The sequence below is a fragment of the Oncorhynchus mykiss genome, chromosome 27 (assembly GCF_013265735.2).
Source record: "Oncorhynchus mykiss isolate Arlee chromosome 27, USDA_OmykA_1.1, whole genome shotgun sequence".
Taxonomy (NCBI): domain Eukaryota; kingdom Metazoa; phylum Chordata; class Actinopteri; order Salmoniformes; family Salmonidae; genus Oncorhynchus; species Oncorhynchus mykiss.
In genome coordinates this window covers 37,680,598-37,695,950 of record NC_048591.1, presented here as the reverse complement: position 1 = coordinate 37,695,950, position 15,353 = coordinate 37,680,598, and the positions used below count along the sequence as shown (strand labels likewise).

Sequence of the window (15,353 nt, the reverse complement as noted above, 5' to 3'; positions counted from 1 at the left end):
GACAAGATTGTATCTTCTCTGTAGGGGACACACACACACACACACACACACACACACACACACACACACACACACACACTGGTGTTTTTCCCAGTGTACAGATTCCAACCTAACCATGTAAACAGGAAACCCTTATTTCGATGACAGTCGAGCCAAATTGTGTGTGTGTGTTTGTTATGCCATAGCACTCAGTGTTGTCTCCCCCTGCAGGATATGAGAAGACATGTCGTGATGACCCTCCTGGACACTGAGCAGTCTTATGTGGAGTCGCTCCGGACACTCATACAGGTAATACTATATATACACACACACACACACAGGAACCACCAGTGCTAACAGATGTTGAAGTTACAATGTCTTAATGTTAAATGACTCCTGCTAAAGCCCCTCTCCTCACCCCTCAGCCACATATCTCACCGCCTCATTCAGACAGGCAGTCTCCCCACCCAAACCCTCTCCCCACCCAAACCCTCTCCCCACCCAAACCCTCTCCCCACCCAAACCCTCTCCCCACCCAGACCCAAACCTCTCCCCACCCAGATCCAAACCTCTCCCCACCCAGACCCAAACCTCTCCCCACCCAGACCCAAACCCTCTCCCCACCCAGACCCAAACCTCTCCCCACTCAGACCCAAACCTCTCCCCACTCAGACCCAAACCCTCTCCCCACCCAGACCCAGAGCCCTCTCCCCACCCAGACCCTCTCCCCACCCAGACCCAAACCCTCTCCCCACCCAGGCCCAGAGCCCTCTCCCCACCCAGACCCAGACCCTCTCCCCACCCAGACCCTCTCCCCACCCAGACCCTCTCCCCACCCAGACCCAAACCCTCTCCCCACCCAGACCCTCTCCCCACCCAGACCCAGACCCTCTCCCCACCCAGACCCTCTCCCCACCCAGACCCTCTCCCCACCCAGACCCAGACCCTCTCCCCACCCAGACCCTCTCCCCACCCAGACCCAAACCCTCTTCCCACCCAGACCCTCTCCCCACCCAGACCCAAACCTCTCCCCACCCAAACCTCTCCCCACCCAGACCCTCTCCCCACCCAGACCCAGACCCTCTCCCCACCCAGACCCAAACCCTCTCCCCACCCAGACCCAGAGCCCTCTCCCCACCCAGACCCTCTCCCCACCCAGACCCTCTCCCCACCCAGACCCAAACCCTCTCCCCACCCAGACCCAAACCCTCTCCCCACCCAGACCCAGAGCCCTCTCCCCACCCAGACCCTCTCCCCACCCAGACCCATACCCTCTCCCCACCCAGACCCTCTCCCCACCCAGACCCTCTCCCCACCCAGACCCAGACCCTCTCCCCACCCAGACCCAGACCCTCTCCCCACCCAGACCCAGACCCTCTCCCCACCCAGACCCAAACCCTCTCCCCACCCAAACCCTCTCCCCACCCAGACCCAGACCCTCTCCCCACCCAGACCCTCTCCCCACCCAGACCCTCTCCCCACCCAGACCCAAACCCTCTCCCCACCCAGACCCAGACCCTCTCCCCACCCAGACCCAGACCCTCTCCCCACCCAGACCCAAACCCTCTCCCCACCCAAACCCTCTCCCCACCCAGACCCAGACCCTCTCCCCACCCAGACCCTCCCCCCACCCAGACCCAAACCCTCTCCCCACCCCTTGTCTATCGGATAGATCAGAGAGGGGAAAGAGAGGCTTGAGAAAGAGGGGAAAGAGAGGCTTGAGAAAGAGGGGAAAGAGAGGCTTGAGAAAGAGGGGAAAGAGAGGCTTGAGAAAGAGGGGGAAGAGAGGCTTGAGAAAGAGGGGAAAGAGAGGCTCGAGAAAGAGGGGAAAGAGAGGCTTGAGAGAGAGTGGGGAAAGAGGCTTGAGAGAGAGGGGAAAGAGGCTTGAGAGAGAGGGAAAAATAGGCTTGAGAGAGAGGGGAAAGAGAGGCTTGAGAGAGAGGGGAAAGAGAGGCTTGAGAGAGAGGGGAAAAGAGAGGCTTGAGAGAGAGGGGAAAAGAGAGGCTTGAGAGAGAGGGAAAAAGATAGGCTTGAGAGAGAGGGGGAGAGGAGGGGGAAGAGAGGCTTGGGAGAGTTGAGAGAGGGAAAGAGAGGCTTGGGAGAGGAGAGAGAGGGAAAGATGCTTGTGAGAGAGGGGAAAGAGGCTTGTGATAGAGGGGAAAGAGGCTTGTGATAGAGGGGAAAGAGGCTTGAGAGAGGGGAAAGAGGCTTGAGAGAGGGGAAAGAGGCTTGAGAGAGGCTTGAGAGAGAGGGGAAAAGAGAGGCTTGAGCGAGAAGGGAAAAGAGAGGCTTGAGAGAGAGGGGGAAGAGAGGAGAGAGGGGGAAGAGAGGCTTGAGAGAGAGGGGGAGAGGAGGGGGAAGAGAGGCTTGAGAAAGAGGGGAAAGAGGCTTGAGAAAGAGGGGAAAGAGGCTTGAGAAAGAGGGGAAAGAGGCTTGAGAAAGAGGGGAAAGAGAGGTTTGAGAGAGAGAGAGGAAAGAGGCTTGAGAGAGAGGGGAAAAATAGGCTTGAGAGAGAGGGGAAAGAGAGGCTTGAGAGAGAGGGGAAAGAGAGGCTTGAGAGAGAGGGAAAGAGGCTTGGGAGAGGAGAGAGAGGGAAAGAGGCTTGAGTGAGGAAAGAGAGGGGAAGGAGGGGTTTGAGAGGAGGGGGAAGAGAGACTTGGGAGAGGAGAGAGAGGGGAAGAGAGGTTTGAGAGAGAGAGGGGTAAAAAAAGGCTTGGGAGAGTTGAGAGAGGGGGAAGAGAGGCTTGGGGGAGTTGAGAGAGGGGGAAGAGAGGCTAAGGAGGAAGAGAGGCTGAGGAGAGAGAGGGGGAAGAGAGGCTTGGGAGAGTTGAGAGAGGGGGAAGAGAGTCTGAGGAGAGAGAGGGGGAAGAGAGGCTTGGGAGAGTTGAGAGAGGGGGAAGAGAGGCTTGGGAGAGTTGAGAGAGGCTAAGGAGGAAGAGAGGCTTGAGAGGGGGAAGAGGGGCTTGGGAGAGGAGAGAGAGGGGGAAAGAGGCTTGTGAGAGGGAGAAAGAGGGGATATGTTAAACTGCAGCCATAGTAAGCCCAGGTGCCATGTAGTCAAAACAGAATGAGAAGCGTGTGTGAGACGCCATCGATTAGGCACCCTCTGAACAGTCCCCAAACACACACTCGCACTATATTAATAAACAATGCATCTCGCGCGCACACACACACACACACATACACACACATCATACCAACTCAGGCTGTATACGCAGATCACACACAAATACACCATTACAAATCATGTTCTACACACGCGACAGCACTGCAGTGTGTGTGCTTGTTGCCTGGATGAGTTCACATTTCACGAGGCTGGTTTCAGGAAAATAAGGTTTAATTCTCCCAAAATAGAAACATTGTCTTTCTCGCTCTCTCTCTCCCCCTCTACCTCTCTCTAACTCACCCTCTCTCTAACTCTCTCTCTCTCTCTCCCTCTACCTCTCTCTAACTCACCCTCTCTACCTCCCTCTCTCTCTCCCCCTCTACCTCTCTCTAACTCACCCTCTCTCTCTCTCTCCCCCTCTACCTCTCTCTAACTCACCCTCTCTCTACCTCCCTCTCTCTCTCCCCCTCTACCTCTCTCTAACTCACCCTCTCTCTACCTCCCTCTCTCTCTCCCCCTCTACCTCTCTCTAACTCACCCTCTCTCTAACTCTCTCTCTCTCTCTCCCTCTCTCTCTCTCTACCTCCCTCTCGATCTCTCCCCCTCTACCTCTCTCTCTCTCTCTCTCTCTCTCTCTCTCTCTCTCTACCTCCCTCTCGATCTCTCCCCCTCTACCTCTCTCTCTCTCTCTTTCTCTCTCCCTCTCTCTCCCCCTCCCTCTCTCTCTCCCCCTCTACCTCTCTCTCTCCCTCTCTACCTCTCTCTCTCTACCTCTCTCTACCTCCCTCTCTCTCTCTCTCTCTCTACCTCTCGCTACCTCCCTCTCTCTCTCTCTCTCTACCTCTCTCTCTACCTCCCTCTCTCTCTACCTCCCTCTCTCTCTACCTCCCTCTCATCTCTCCCCCTCTACCTCTCTCTAACTCACCCTCTCTCTACCTCCCTCTCTCTCTCCCCCTCTACCTCTCTCTAACTCACCCTCTCTACCTCCCTCTCTCTCTCCCCCTCTACCTCTCTCTAACTCACCCTCTCTCTAACTCTCTCTCTCGCTCCCCCTCTACCTCTCTCTAACTCACCCTCTCTCTACCTCCCTCTCTCTCTCCCCCTCTACCTCTCTCTAACTCACCCTCTCTCTACCTCCCTCTCTCTCTCCCCCTCTACCTCTCTCTAACTCACTCTCTCTCTCTCCCTCTCTCTCTCTCTACCTCCCTCTCGATCTCTCCCCCTCTACCTCTCTCTCTCTCTCTCTCTCTCTCTCTCTCTCTACCTCCCTCTCGATCTCTCCCCCTCTACCCCTCTCTCTCTCTCTCTCTCTCTCTCCCTCTCTCTCTCTCCCTCCCCCTCTACCTCTCTCTCTCCCTCTCTACCTCTCTCTCTCTACCTCTCTCTACCTCCCTCTCTCTCTCTCTCTACCTCTCTCTACCTCCCTCTCTCTCTCTCTCTACCTCTCTCTCTACCTCCCTCTCTCTCTACCTCCCTCTCTCTCTACCTCCCTCTCATCTCTCCCCCTCTACCTCCCTCTCTCTCTCTCTCCCCCTCTACCTCCCTCTCTATCTCTCCCCCTCTACCTCCCTCTCTATCTCTCCCCCTCTACCTCCCTCTCTATCTCTCCCCCTCTACCTCCCTCTCTATCTCTCCCTCTTTACCTCTCTCTCTACCTCCCTCTCTATCTCTCCCCCTCTACCTCTCTCTCTCTCCCTCTACCTCCCTCTCTCTCTCTCCCCCTCTACCTCTCCCTCTCTCTCTCTCCCCCTCTCTGTGTGTAGGGCTATATGCGGCCTCTGAAGCAGCCAGACAGTGGATCACTAGTTGATCCCTCATTGGTGGATGAGATGTTCTATCAGATCCCAGAGATCCTGGAGCACCATGAGCACTTCCTGGAACAGGTCACCGGCTGCATCAGCCAATGGCACGACAAACAGACCGTGGGTCAGCTGCTTATCCAATCGGTAAGTACCTCACTCCACCCAATCACTGTAAACCATGGACAATGGAAAAACCACAGGCAAGTCGATGTGGTCCAGTACAGGTAAATTATAATAATTAAAACAAAATGTCAAGAAAACTACAATACACCATCATTTACCATGCCTGTATGTCAGCCACATGAAGAATCAATTGTTGTGGAACCGTGTGGTATACGCTACATGTTGATGTGGAACCGTGTGGTATACGCTATATATTGATGTGGAACCGTGTGGTATACGCTACATATTGTTGTGGAACCGTGTGGTATACGCTCCATATTGATGTGGAACCGTGTGGTATACGCTACATGTTGATGTGGAACCGTGTGGTATACGCTACATGTTGATGTGGAACCGTGTGGTATACGCTACATGTTGATGTGGAACCGTGTGGTATACGCTACATATTGATGTGGAACAGTGTGGTATACGCTCCATATTGATGTGGAACCGTGTGGTATACGCTACATATTGATGTGGAACCGTGTGGTATACGCTACATATTGATGTGGAACCGTGTGGTATACGCTACATGTTGATGTGGAACCGTGTGGTATACGCTCCATATTGATGTGGAACCGTGTGGTATACGCTCCATATTGATGTGGAACCGTGTGGTATACGCTACATGTTGATGTGGAACCGTGTGGTATACGCTACATGTTGATGTGGAACCGTGTGGTATACGCTCCATATTGATGTGGAACCGTGTGGTATACGCTACATATTGATGTGGAACCGTGTGGTATACGCTCCATATTGATGTGGAACCGTGTGGTATACGCTACATATTGATGTGGAACCGTGTGGTATACGCTACATGTTGATGTGGAACCGTGTGGTATACGCTACATGTTGATGTGGAACCGTGTGGTATACGCTACATGTTGATGTGGAACCGTGTGGTATACGCTACATATTGTTGTGGAACCGTGTGGTATACGCTACATATTGATGTGGAACCGCGTGGTATACGCTACATGTTGATGTGGAACCGTGTGGTATACGCTACATGTTGATGTGGAACCGTGTGGTATACGCTACATGTTGATGTGGAACCGTGTGGTATACGCTACATGTTGATGTGGAACCGTGTGGTATACGCTACATGTTGATGTGGAACCGTGTGGTATACGCTACATATGGTTGTGGAACCGTGTGGTATACGCTCCATGTTGATGTGGAACCGTGTGGTATACACTCCATGTTGATGTGGAACCGTGTGGTATACGCTACATGTTGATGTGGAACCGTGTGGTATACGCTACATGTTGATGTGGAACCGTGTGGTATACGCTACATATTGTTGTGGAACCGTGTGGTATACCCTACATATTGATGTGGAACCGCGTGGTATACGCTACATGTTGATGTGGAACCGTGTGGTATACGCTACATGTTGATGTGGAACCGTGTGGTATACGCTACATGTTGATGTGGAACCGTGTGGTATACGCTACATATTGATGTGGAACCGTGTGGTATACGCTACATATTGATGTGGAACCGTGTGGTATACGCTACATGTTGATGTGGAACCGTGTGGTATACGCTACATGTTGATGTGGAACCGTGTGGTATACGCTACATGTTGATGTGGAACCGTGTGGTATACGCTACATGTTGTTGTGGAACCGTGTGGTATACGCTACATATTGATGTGGAACCGCGTGGTATACGCTACATGTTGATGTGGAACCGTGTGGTATACGCTACATGTTGATGTGGAACCGTGTGGTATACGCTACATGTTGATGTGGAACCGTGTGGTATACGCTACATGTTGATGTGGAACCGTGTGGTATACGCTACATATTGATGTGGAACCGTGTGGTATACGCTACATATTGATGTGGAACCGTGTGGTATACGCTACATATTGATGTGGAACCGCGTGGTATACGCTCCATATTGATGTGGAACCGTGTGGTATACGCTACATATTGTTGTGGAACCGTGTGGTATACGCTCCATGTTGATGTGGAACCGTGTGGTATACACTCCATGTTGATGTGGAACCGTGTGGTATACGCTACATGTTGATGTGGAACCGTGTGGTATACGCTCCATATTGATGTGGAACCGTGTGGTATACGCTACATATTGATGTGGAACCGTGTGGTATACGCTACATGTTGATGTGGAACCGTGTGGTATACGCTACATGTTGATGTGGTACCGTGTGGTATACGCTACATGTTGATGTGGAACCGTGTGGTATACGCTACATGTTGATGTGGAACCGTGTGGTATACGCTACATGTTGATGTGGAACCGTGTGGTATACGCTCCATGTTGATGTGGAACCGTGTGGTATACGCTACATATTGATGTGGAACCGTGTGGTATACGCTACATATTGATGTGGAACCGTGTGGTATACGCTCCATATTGATGTGGAACCGTGTGGTATACGCTACATGTTGTTGTGGAACCGTGTGGTATACGCTACATATTGTTGTGGAACCGTGTGGTATACGCTACATGTTGATGTGGAGTTGTGTGGTATACGCTCCATGTTGATGTGGAACCGTGTGGTATACGCTACATATTGATGTGGAACCGTGTGGTATACGCTACATGTTGATGTGGAACCGTGTGGTATACGCTACATGTTGATGTGGAACCGTGTGGTATACGCTCCATATTGATGTGGAAGCGTGTGGTATACGCTACATGTTGATGTGGAACCGTGTGGTATACGCTACATGTTGATGTGGAACCGTGTGGTATACGCTCCATATTGATGTGGAACCGCGTGGTATACGCTACATATTGATGTGGAACCGTGTGGTATACGCTACATATTGATGTGGAACCGTGTGGTATACGCTCCATGTTGATGTGGAACCGTGTGGTATACGCTCCATGTTGATGTGGAACCGTGTGGTATACGCTACATGTTGATGTGGAACCGTGTGGTATACGCTACATGTTGATGTGGAACCGTGTGGTATACGCTACATGTTGATGTGGAACCGTGTGGTATACGCTACATGTTGATGTGGAACCGTGTGGTATACGCTACATGTTGATGTGGAACCGTGTGGTATACGCTACATGTTGATGTGGAACCGTGTGGTATACGCTCCATGTTGATGTGGAACCGTGTGGTATACGCTACATATTGATGTGGAACCGTGTGGTATACGCTACATGTTGATGTGGAACCGTGTGGAATACGCTACATGTTGATGTGGAACCGTGTGGTATACGCTCCATATTGATGTGGAACCGTGTGGTATACGCTACATATTGATGTGGAACCGTGTGGTATACGCTACATATTGATGTGGAACCGTGTGGTATACGCTACATATTGATGTGGAACCGTGTGGTATACGCTACATGTTTATGTGGAACCGTGTGGTATACGCTCCATAGTGATGTGGAACCGTGTGGTATACGCTACATATTGTTGTGGAACCGTGTGGTATACGCTACATATTGATGTGGAACCGTGTGGTATACGCTCCATATTGATGTGGAACCGTGTGGTATACGCTCCATATTGATGTGGAACCGTGTGGTATACGCTACATATTGTTGTGGAACCGTGTGGTATACGCTACATGTTGATGTGGAACCGTGTGGTATACGCTACATGTTGATGTGGAACCGTGTGGTATACGCTACATATTGATGTGGAACCGTGTGGTATACGCTACATATTGTTGTGGAACCGTGTGGTATACGCTCCATAGTGATGTGGAACCGTGTGGTATACGCTACATATTGTTGTGGAACCGTGTGGTATACGCTCCATAGTGATGTGGAACCGTGTGGTATACGCTACATATTGTTGTGGAACCGTGTGGTATACGCTACATGTTGATGTGGAACCGTGTGGTATATGCTACATGTTGATGTGGAACCGTGTGGTATACACTACATATTGATGTGGAACCGTGTGGTATACGCTACATATTGTTGTGGAACCGTGTGGTATACGCTCCATAGTGATGTGGAACCGTGTGGTATACGCTACATATTGATGTGGAACCGTGTGGTATACGCTACAAGTTGATGTGGAACCGTGTGGTATACGCTCCATATTGATGTGGAACCGTGTGGTATACGCTCCATATTGATGTGGAACCGTGTGGTATACGCTACATATTGATGTGGAACCGTGTGGTATACGCTCCATATTGATGTGGAACCGTGTGGTATACGCTCCATATTGATGTGGAACCGTGTGGTATACACTCCATGTTGATGTGGAACCGTGTGGTATACGCTACATGTTGATGTGGAACCGTGTGGTATACGCTCCATATTGATGTGGAACCGTGTGGTATACGCTACTTATTGATGTGGAACCGTGTGGTATACGCTACATATTGATGTGGAACCGTGTGGTATACGCTACATGTTGATGTGGAACCGTGTGGTATACGCTCCATATTGATGTGGAACCGTGTGGTATACGCTACATATTGATGTGGAACCGTGTGGTATACGCTACATATTGATGTGGAACCGTGTGGTATACGCTACATATTGATGTGGAACCGTGTGGTATACGCTACATGTTGATGTGGAACCGTGTGGTATACGCTACATGTTGATGTGGAACCGTGTGGTATACGCTACATGTTGATGTTGAACCGTGTGGTATACGCTCCATATTGATGTGGAACCGTGTGGTATACGCTCCATATTGATGTGGAACCGTGTGGTATACGCTACATGTTGATGTGGAACCGTGTGGTATACGCTCCATATTGATGTGGAACCGTGTGGTATACGCTACATGTTGATGTGGAACCGTGTGGTATACGCTCCATATTGATGTGGAACCGTGTGGTATACGCTCCATATTGATGTGGAACCGTGTGGTTTACGCTACATGTTGATGTGGAACCGTGTGGTTTACGCTACATGTTGATGTGGAACCGTGTGGTATACGCTCCATATTGATGTGGAACCGTGTGGTATACGCTACATATTGATACTGATTCAGTACAGGCTACCAGTGTAGGACTGATGACAATCACAGAATGTCATATCATACATGTTCTACCTTTTTGGTCATGTAGTGTTCCTCCGAGAGAGACACATACATACATATACACATACAAACACTTCACCCCTAAATAATAAGGTACAGTGACTTACCCCTGACCTTACCTCCTGTACATTCACAGTCCATGTTAACCCCCCGTCTCCTCTCCTGGTTCATGTTAACCCCCCATCTTCTCTCCTGGTTCATGTTAATCCCCCGTCTCCTCTCCTGGTCTGTGTTAATCCCCCGTGTCCTCTCCTGGTCTGTGTTAACCCCCTGTCTCCTCTCCTGGTCTGTGTTAATCCCCCGTGTCCTCTCCTGGTCCGTGTTAATCCCCCGTCTCCTCTCCTGGTTCATGTTAACCCCCGTCTCCTCTCCTGGTCTGTGTTAATCCCCCGTCTCCTCTCCTGGTCCGTGTTAATCCCCCGTCTCCTCTCCTGGTTCATGTTAACCCCCCATCTTCTCTCCTGGTCTGTGTTAACCCCCCGTCTCCTCTCCTGGTCTGTGTTAATCCCCCGTGTCCTCTCCTTGTCCGTGTTAATCCCCCGTCTCCTCTCCTGGTTCATGTTAACCCCCGTCTCCTCTCCTGGTCTGTGTTAATCCCCCGTCTCCTCTCCTGGTCCGTGTTAATCCCCCGTCTCCTCTCCTGGTCTGTGTTAACCCCCCGTCTCCTCTCCTGGTCTGTGTTAACCCCCCGTCTCCTCTCCTGGTCTGTGTTAACCCCCGTCTCCTCTCCTGGTCTGTGTTAACCCCCCGTCTCCTCTCCTGGTCTGTGTTAACCCCCCGTCTCCTCTCCTGGTCTGTGTTAACCCCCCGTCTCCTCTCCTGGTCCGTGTTAATCCCCCGTCTCCTCTCCTGGTCCGTGTTAACCCCCCGTCTCCTCTCCTGGTCCGTGTTAACCCCCCGTCTCCTCTCCTGGTTCGTGTTAACCCCCCGTCTCCTCTCCTGGTTCGTGTTAACCCCCCGTCTCCTCTCCTGGTCCATGTTAACCCCCCGTCTCCTCTCCTGGTCCATGTTAACCCCCCGTCTCCTCTCCTGGTCCATGTTAACCCCCCGTCTCCACTCCTGGTCCGTGTTACCCCTCTGCTGGTAGCCCTCTGGTTCACCACAACACACACATCTCCCAGGCTAAACACACAAACACCTCCCCACACACACACACCTCCACAGCCAAAGAACATAGGCCTCAGTCGCTCCCTCTGGGGGCAGAGAGACTTATCCTAACCGGTGTAGCATCGCTAGCCTATGCTAGTGGAATGCAGATTGAATTTGTAGCATCGCTAGCCTATGCTAGTGGAATGCAGATTGAATTTGTAGCATTGTTAGCCTATGCTAGTGGAATGCAGATTGAATTTGTAGTATTGTTAGCCTATGCTAGTGGAATGCAGATTGAATTTGTAGCATTGTTAGCCCATGCTAGTGGAATGCAGATTGAATTTGTAGCATTGTTAGCCCATGCTAGTGGAATGCAGTTTGAATTTGTAGCATTGTTAGCCCATGCTAGTGGAATGCAGTTAAAATATGTGGCAGTGTTAGCCCATTCTAGTGGAATGTAGCGAGTACTAATCCCTTGACCTGTCTGAACTTCCTTTGAGCTAGACATTTCTGCTACAGCGAGGTCAACTCTTGGTGTGTGTGTGTGTGTGTGTGTGTGTGTGTGTGTGTCTGACATGTCAGTTTACACACAGATGTCATGTCCCTCAACCTCCACTCACCGCTTTCCCCTCACCCCTCTCTCACCCCCTAACTCCTCTCTCTTACCCCCTCACCCTTCTCTCGCACCCCCTAACTCCTCTCTCTTACCCCCTCACCCCCTAACTCCTCTCTCCTACCCCCTCACCCTTCTCTCTCACCCCCTTCACCCCGCTCTCTCTTACCCCTGTCACCCCTCAGCCCTTCTCCCCCTCTACAGTTCAGCCCCTTGTAATGATAACCTGTAAACACACATCTGTCTCAATAGCCTTGAACTGGCCTGACACCGTGCACTAACACATGCAGAACCTCTGTGCCGTCTATGCAGTCCAGCTCGCTCCTTTGACAGACAGCCGACAGTAACATGTATAGTTGGTAGAGCGTGGAGCTTGTAACCCCAGGATAGTGGGTTGGATTCATGGGACCACCCATACGTATAAAGTATGCACGCGTGACTAAGTAGATTTGGATAAAAGCATGTGCTAAACGGCATATATTATTACTATATTTTAGACTAGAGTGAGGATAAAAGAGGGATATACTGTAAATACTCGATACTATGGAGCCAGGGAGGTTGTGCAAAAGAGTTGGCCTGCCAGTTGGGGTAACCTTGTGTTTCTAGACCGCCATCTTATTTACTTCCTGTCCAGACTCCAGAGTGTGTTTATTTACTTCCTGTACGGAATGTGTTTATTTACTTCCTGTCCAGACTCCAGAGTGTGTTCATTTACTTTCTGTCCAGAGTGTGTTTATTTACTTCCTGTCCAGACTCCAGAGTGTTTTTATTTACTTCCTGTCCAGACTCCAGAGTGTGTTTATTTACTTCCTGTCCAGAGTGTGTTTATTTACTTCCTGTCCAGAGTGTGTTTATTTACTTCCTGTCCAGACTCCAGAGTGTTTTTATTTACTTCCTGTCCAGACTCCAGAGTGTGTTTATTTACTTCCTGTCCAGACTCCAGAATGTGTTTATTTACTTCCTGTCCAGAGTGTATTTATTTACTTCCTGTCCAGAGTATGTTTATTTACTTCCTGTCCAGAGTGTGGTTATTTACTTCCTGTCCAGAGTATGTTTATTTACTTCCTGTCCAGAGTGTGGTTATTTACTTCCTGTCCAGACTCCAGAGTGTGTTTATTTACTTCCTGTCCAGAATGTGTTTATTTACTTCCTGTCCAGAGTGTGTTTATTTACTTCCTGTCCAGAGTATGTTTATTTACTTCCTGTCCAGAGTGTGGTTATTTACTTCCTGTCCAGACTCCAGAGTTTGTTTAGTTGGGTTATGAATATAGTGGGTGTATTGGGAGCTGTGGATGTAATGTTTGAATGTCTGAGCAGTTCATTCCAGATTGATGAAGGGCAGAGAGACTCATGCTCTTTGAGACTTCCCCACTTAAAGGTGCAATGCAGCTGTTTTTATCTCAATATCAAATCATTGCTGGGTAACAATTAAGTACCTTACTGTGATTGTTTTAGATTAGAATGGCAAAAACTAAGAAAATAAATGCTTCTTACCAATAATTGTTGGTGTGAGTTGGAGGGGGAAACTGAAAACTAGCTCTCTTTCTTATTGGTCTATTAACTAATTTAACACATGGGGATGTCACCAGGCAGACCAAAACTCCATCCCTCCAAAACAGGCTGACATTTCAGACGGCCTTTTACAACAGCTCTTACACTAAAAGTTCATTGTCAGAATTTCACAGTATTATTCCAACCTCATAGTGTGGAAATGTAAATAAAACACAGCAAAACCACATTTTTGACTGCACTGCGCCTTTAAAAGGATGAAAAAGAATGACTTCCACATTAGAAGGGAAAGAGTGACTTTTCCCCAAGTGGATGGGGAGAGTGGCTGCTTGTGTAACTGGAGGGATGGGGAGAGTGGCTGCTTGTGTAACTGGAGGGTGGAGGGATGGGGAGAGTGGCTGCTTGTGTAACTGGAGGGATGGGGAGAGTGGCTGCTTGTGTAACTGGAGGGATGGGGAGAGTGGCTGCTTGTGTAACTGGAGGGATGGGGAGAGTGGCTGCTTGTGTAACTGGAGGGTGGAAGGATGGGGAGAGGCATTACAGGTGACAGCTTAGGTGTAGACCACAGGAGGCTGCTGAGGGGAGGACATCTCATAATAATGTCTGGAATGGATTGATATCAAACACATGGAAACCATATGATTGATGTGTTCAATACCATTCCATTTATTCCGTTCCAGACATTATTATGAGCCCTTCCTCCTCAAATAATAAGGTGCCACTGGCTGTGGTGTAAAGGCACCTGATTTATCCATCCTGATATCACTCCTTACAGATGGAGGAGAGAGGGATGGAGGAGAGAGGGATGGAGGAGAGAGGGCAGCTCTTTTCATGAGGGGTTGAAATGCCTATTCCTGTGTTACTGTTAAACCATGCCCCTTATCTGTCTCTCTGTCTCTGTCTCTGTCTCTGTCTCTGTCTCTCTCTCTCTCTCTCTCTCTCTCTCTCTCTCTCTCTCTCTATTTCCATTTCCTCTCCCCTCTAATTTCTTTCTCTCCTCCTCACTCATCTCTATTGTGTAGAGAAAAGGCCGGTCAGAGGGAGTCAGTGTGTGTGGAGCATGCGTGTTATGCTCACTTCCTGTGTGTTTGTGCTCTCCATCATCTCTCCCCACGGAGGCTCCCCTTTTCCCCACTAAGGATCCCCTGTTTTTAAGCCTGAAGGGAGGCTTGCTATGTATCATCATATCGACCAATCCCAGCCAGAGCCAGGCTCACCAAACACTTGTTGCCGGGCAGGATTCACCCTCCTTTAGAGTCAGCTTAAAGCCTGTCACATTTTTCCCAGTCAACAGTTTGTGAATATATTATAACCTTTTGTTCGATTTAGGGTTTGGACAGGGTTTTCTACACCCCTTTGTTGGTGATTGGTCAACAGTACTACTGCTAGTAGGAGTAGGAACTATGGACAGGATTCTTCAATGGAATGTTTGTTGTCTTTCAACAAGAGACAACTAGTTTTCTTGCACATTTTTCACTTGAGAAATACTGCACCAATCATCTTAATTAGATTTAAAATGACGGATTTCATGATTTTATCTTACATACATTCAGACTATTTTGTCTATGTTGTTGCTACGGTGTCTCTAAAGGGACAAAGGGTAATATTGCCACAATGTTCACTTCGATGTTCACTTCACCTAGCCGAGTTCTGCTAGGAGTAAACCCAACCTAGTTCTTTACAGTATATTTTGCCTGTTAATATTATCTCTCCCCTCTCGGTCTTTCTCTCTTCTACACAGTTCTCCAAAGAGATTCTTGCTAATATTTATTCAGCATACATCGAAAACTTTCTGAACGCCAAAGACGCAGTGAGGATCGCAAAGGAGGCCAAGCCGGCATTCCTCAAGTTCCTGGAGGTGAGTGTGTATGTCTACTGTCTATATGAGTGTGTGTGTCCACTGTCTATACGAGTGTGTGTGTCTATATGACACTTGTAGGTGAGTGTGATGCACAGACTTGTCTTTAGCTACTGTGTGTGTCTCTGTGTGTGTGCATTTGTGTCTCTGTGTGTGTGCAGTTGTCTCTGAGTTTGTGTGTCTGTGAGTGTGTGTTTGTGTCTGTGTTTGTGTATTTGGTT

The 15,353-nt window shown here is 49.6% G+C and overlaps 1 protein-coding gene across 1 annotated transcript in view; it reads left to right on the top strand.

Annotated features, from left to right (window-relative positions):
* The window catches only part of LOC110508016 (rho guanine nucleotide exchange factor 17), a 116,390-nt gene that overhangs the window by 75,966 nt on the left and 25,071 nt on the right, over nt 1–15,353 (top strand). The window contains exons 2-4 of the mRNA XM_036964958.1: nt 211–288; nt 4,849–5,031; nt 15,016–15,132. Coding sequence (XP_036820853.1) covers nt 211–288; nt 4,849–5,031; nt 15,016–15,132 — 378 coding nt within the window. The remainder of the gene's footprint in view (nt 1–210; nt 289–4,848; nt 5,032–15,015; nt 15,133–15,353) is intronic.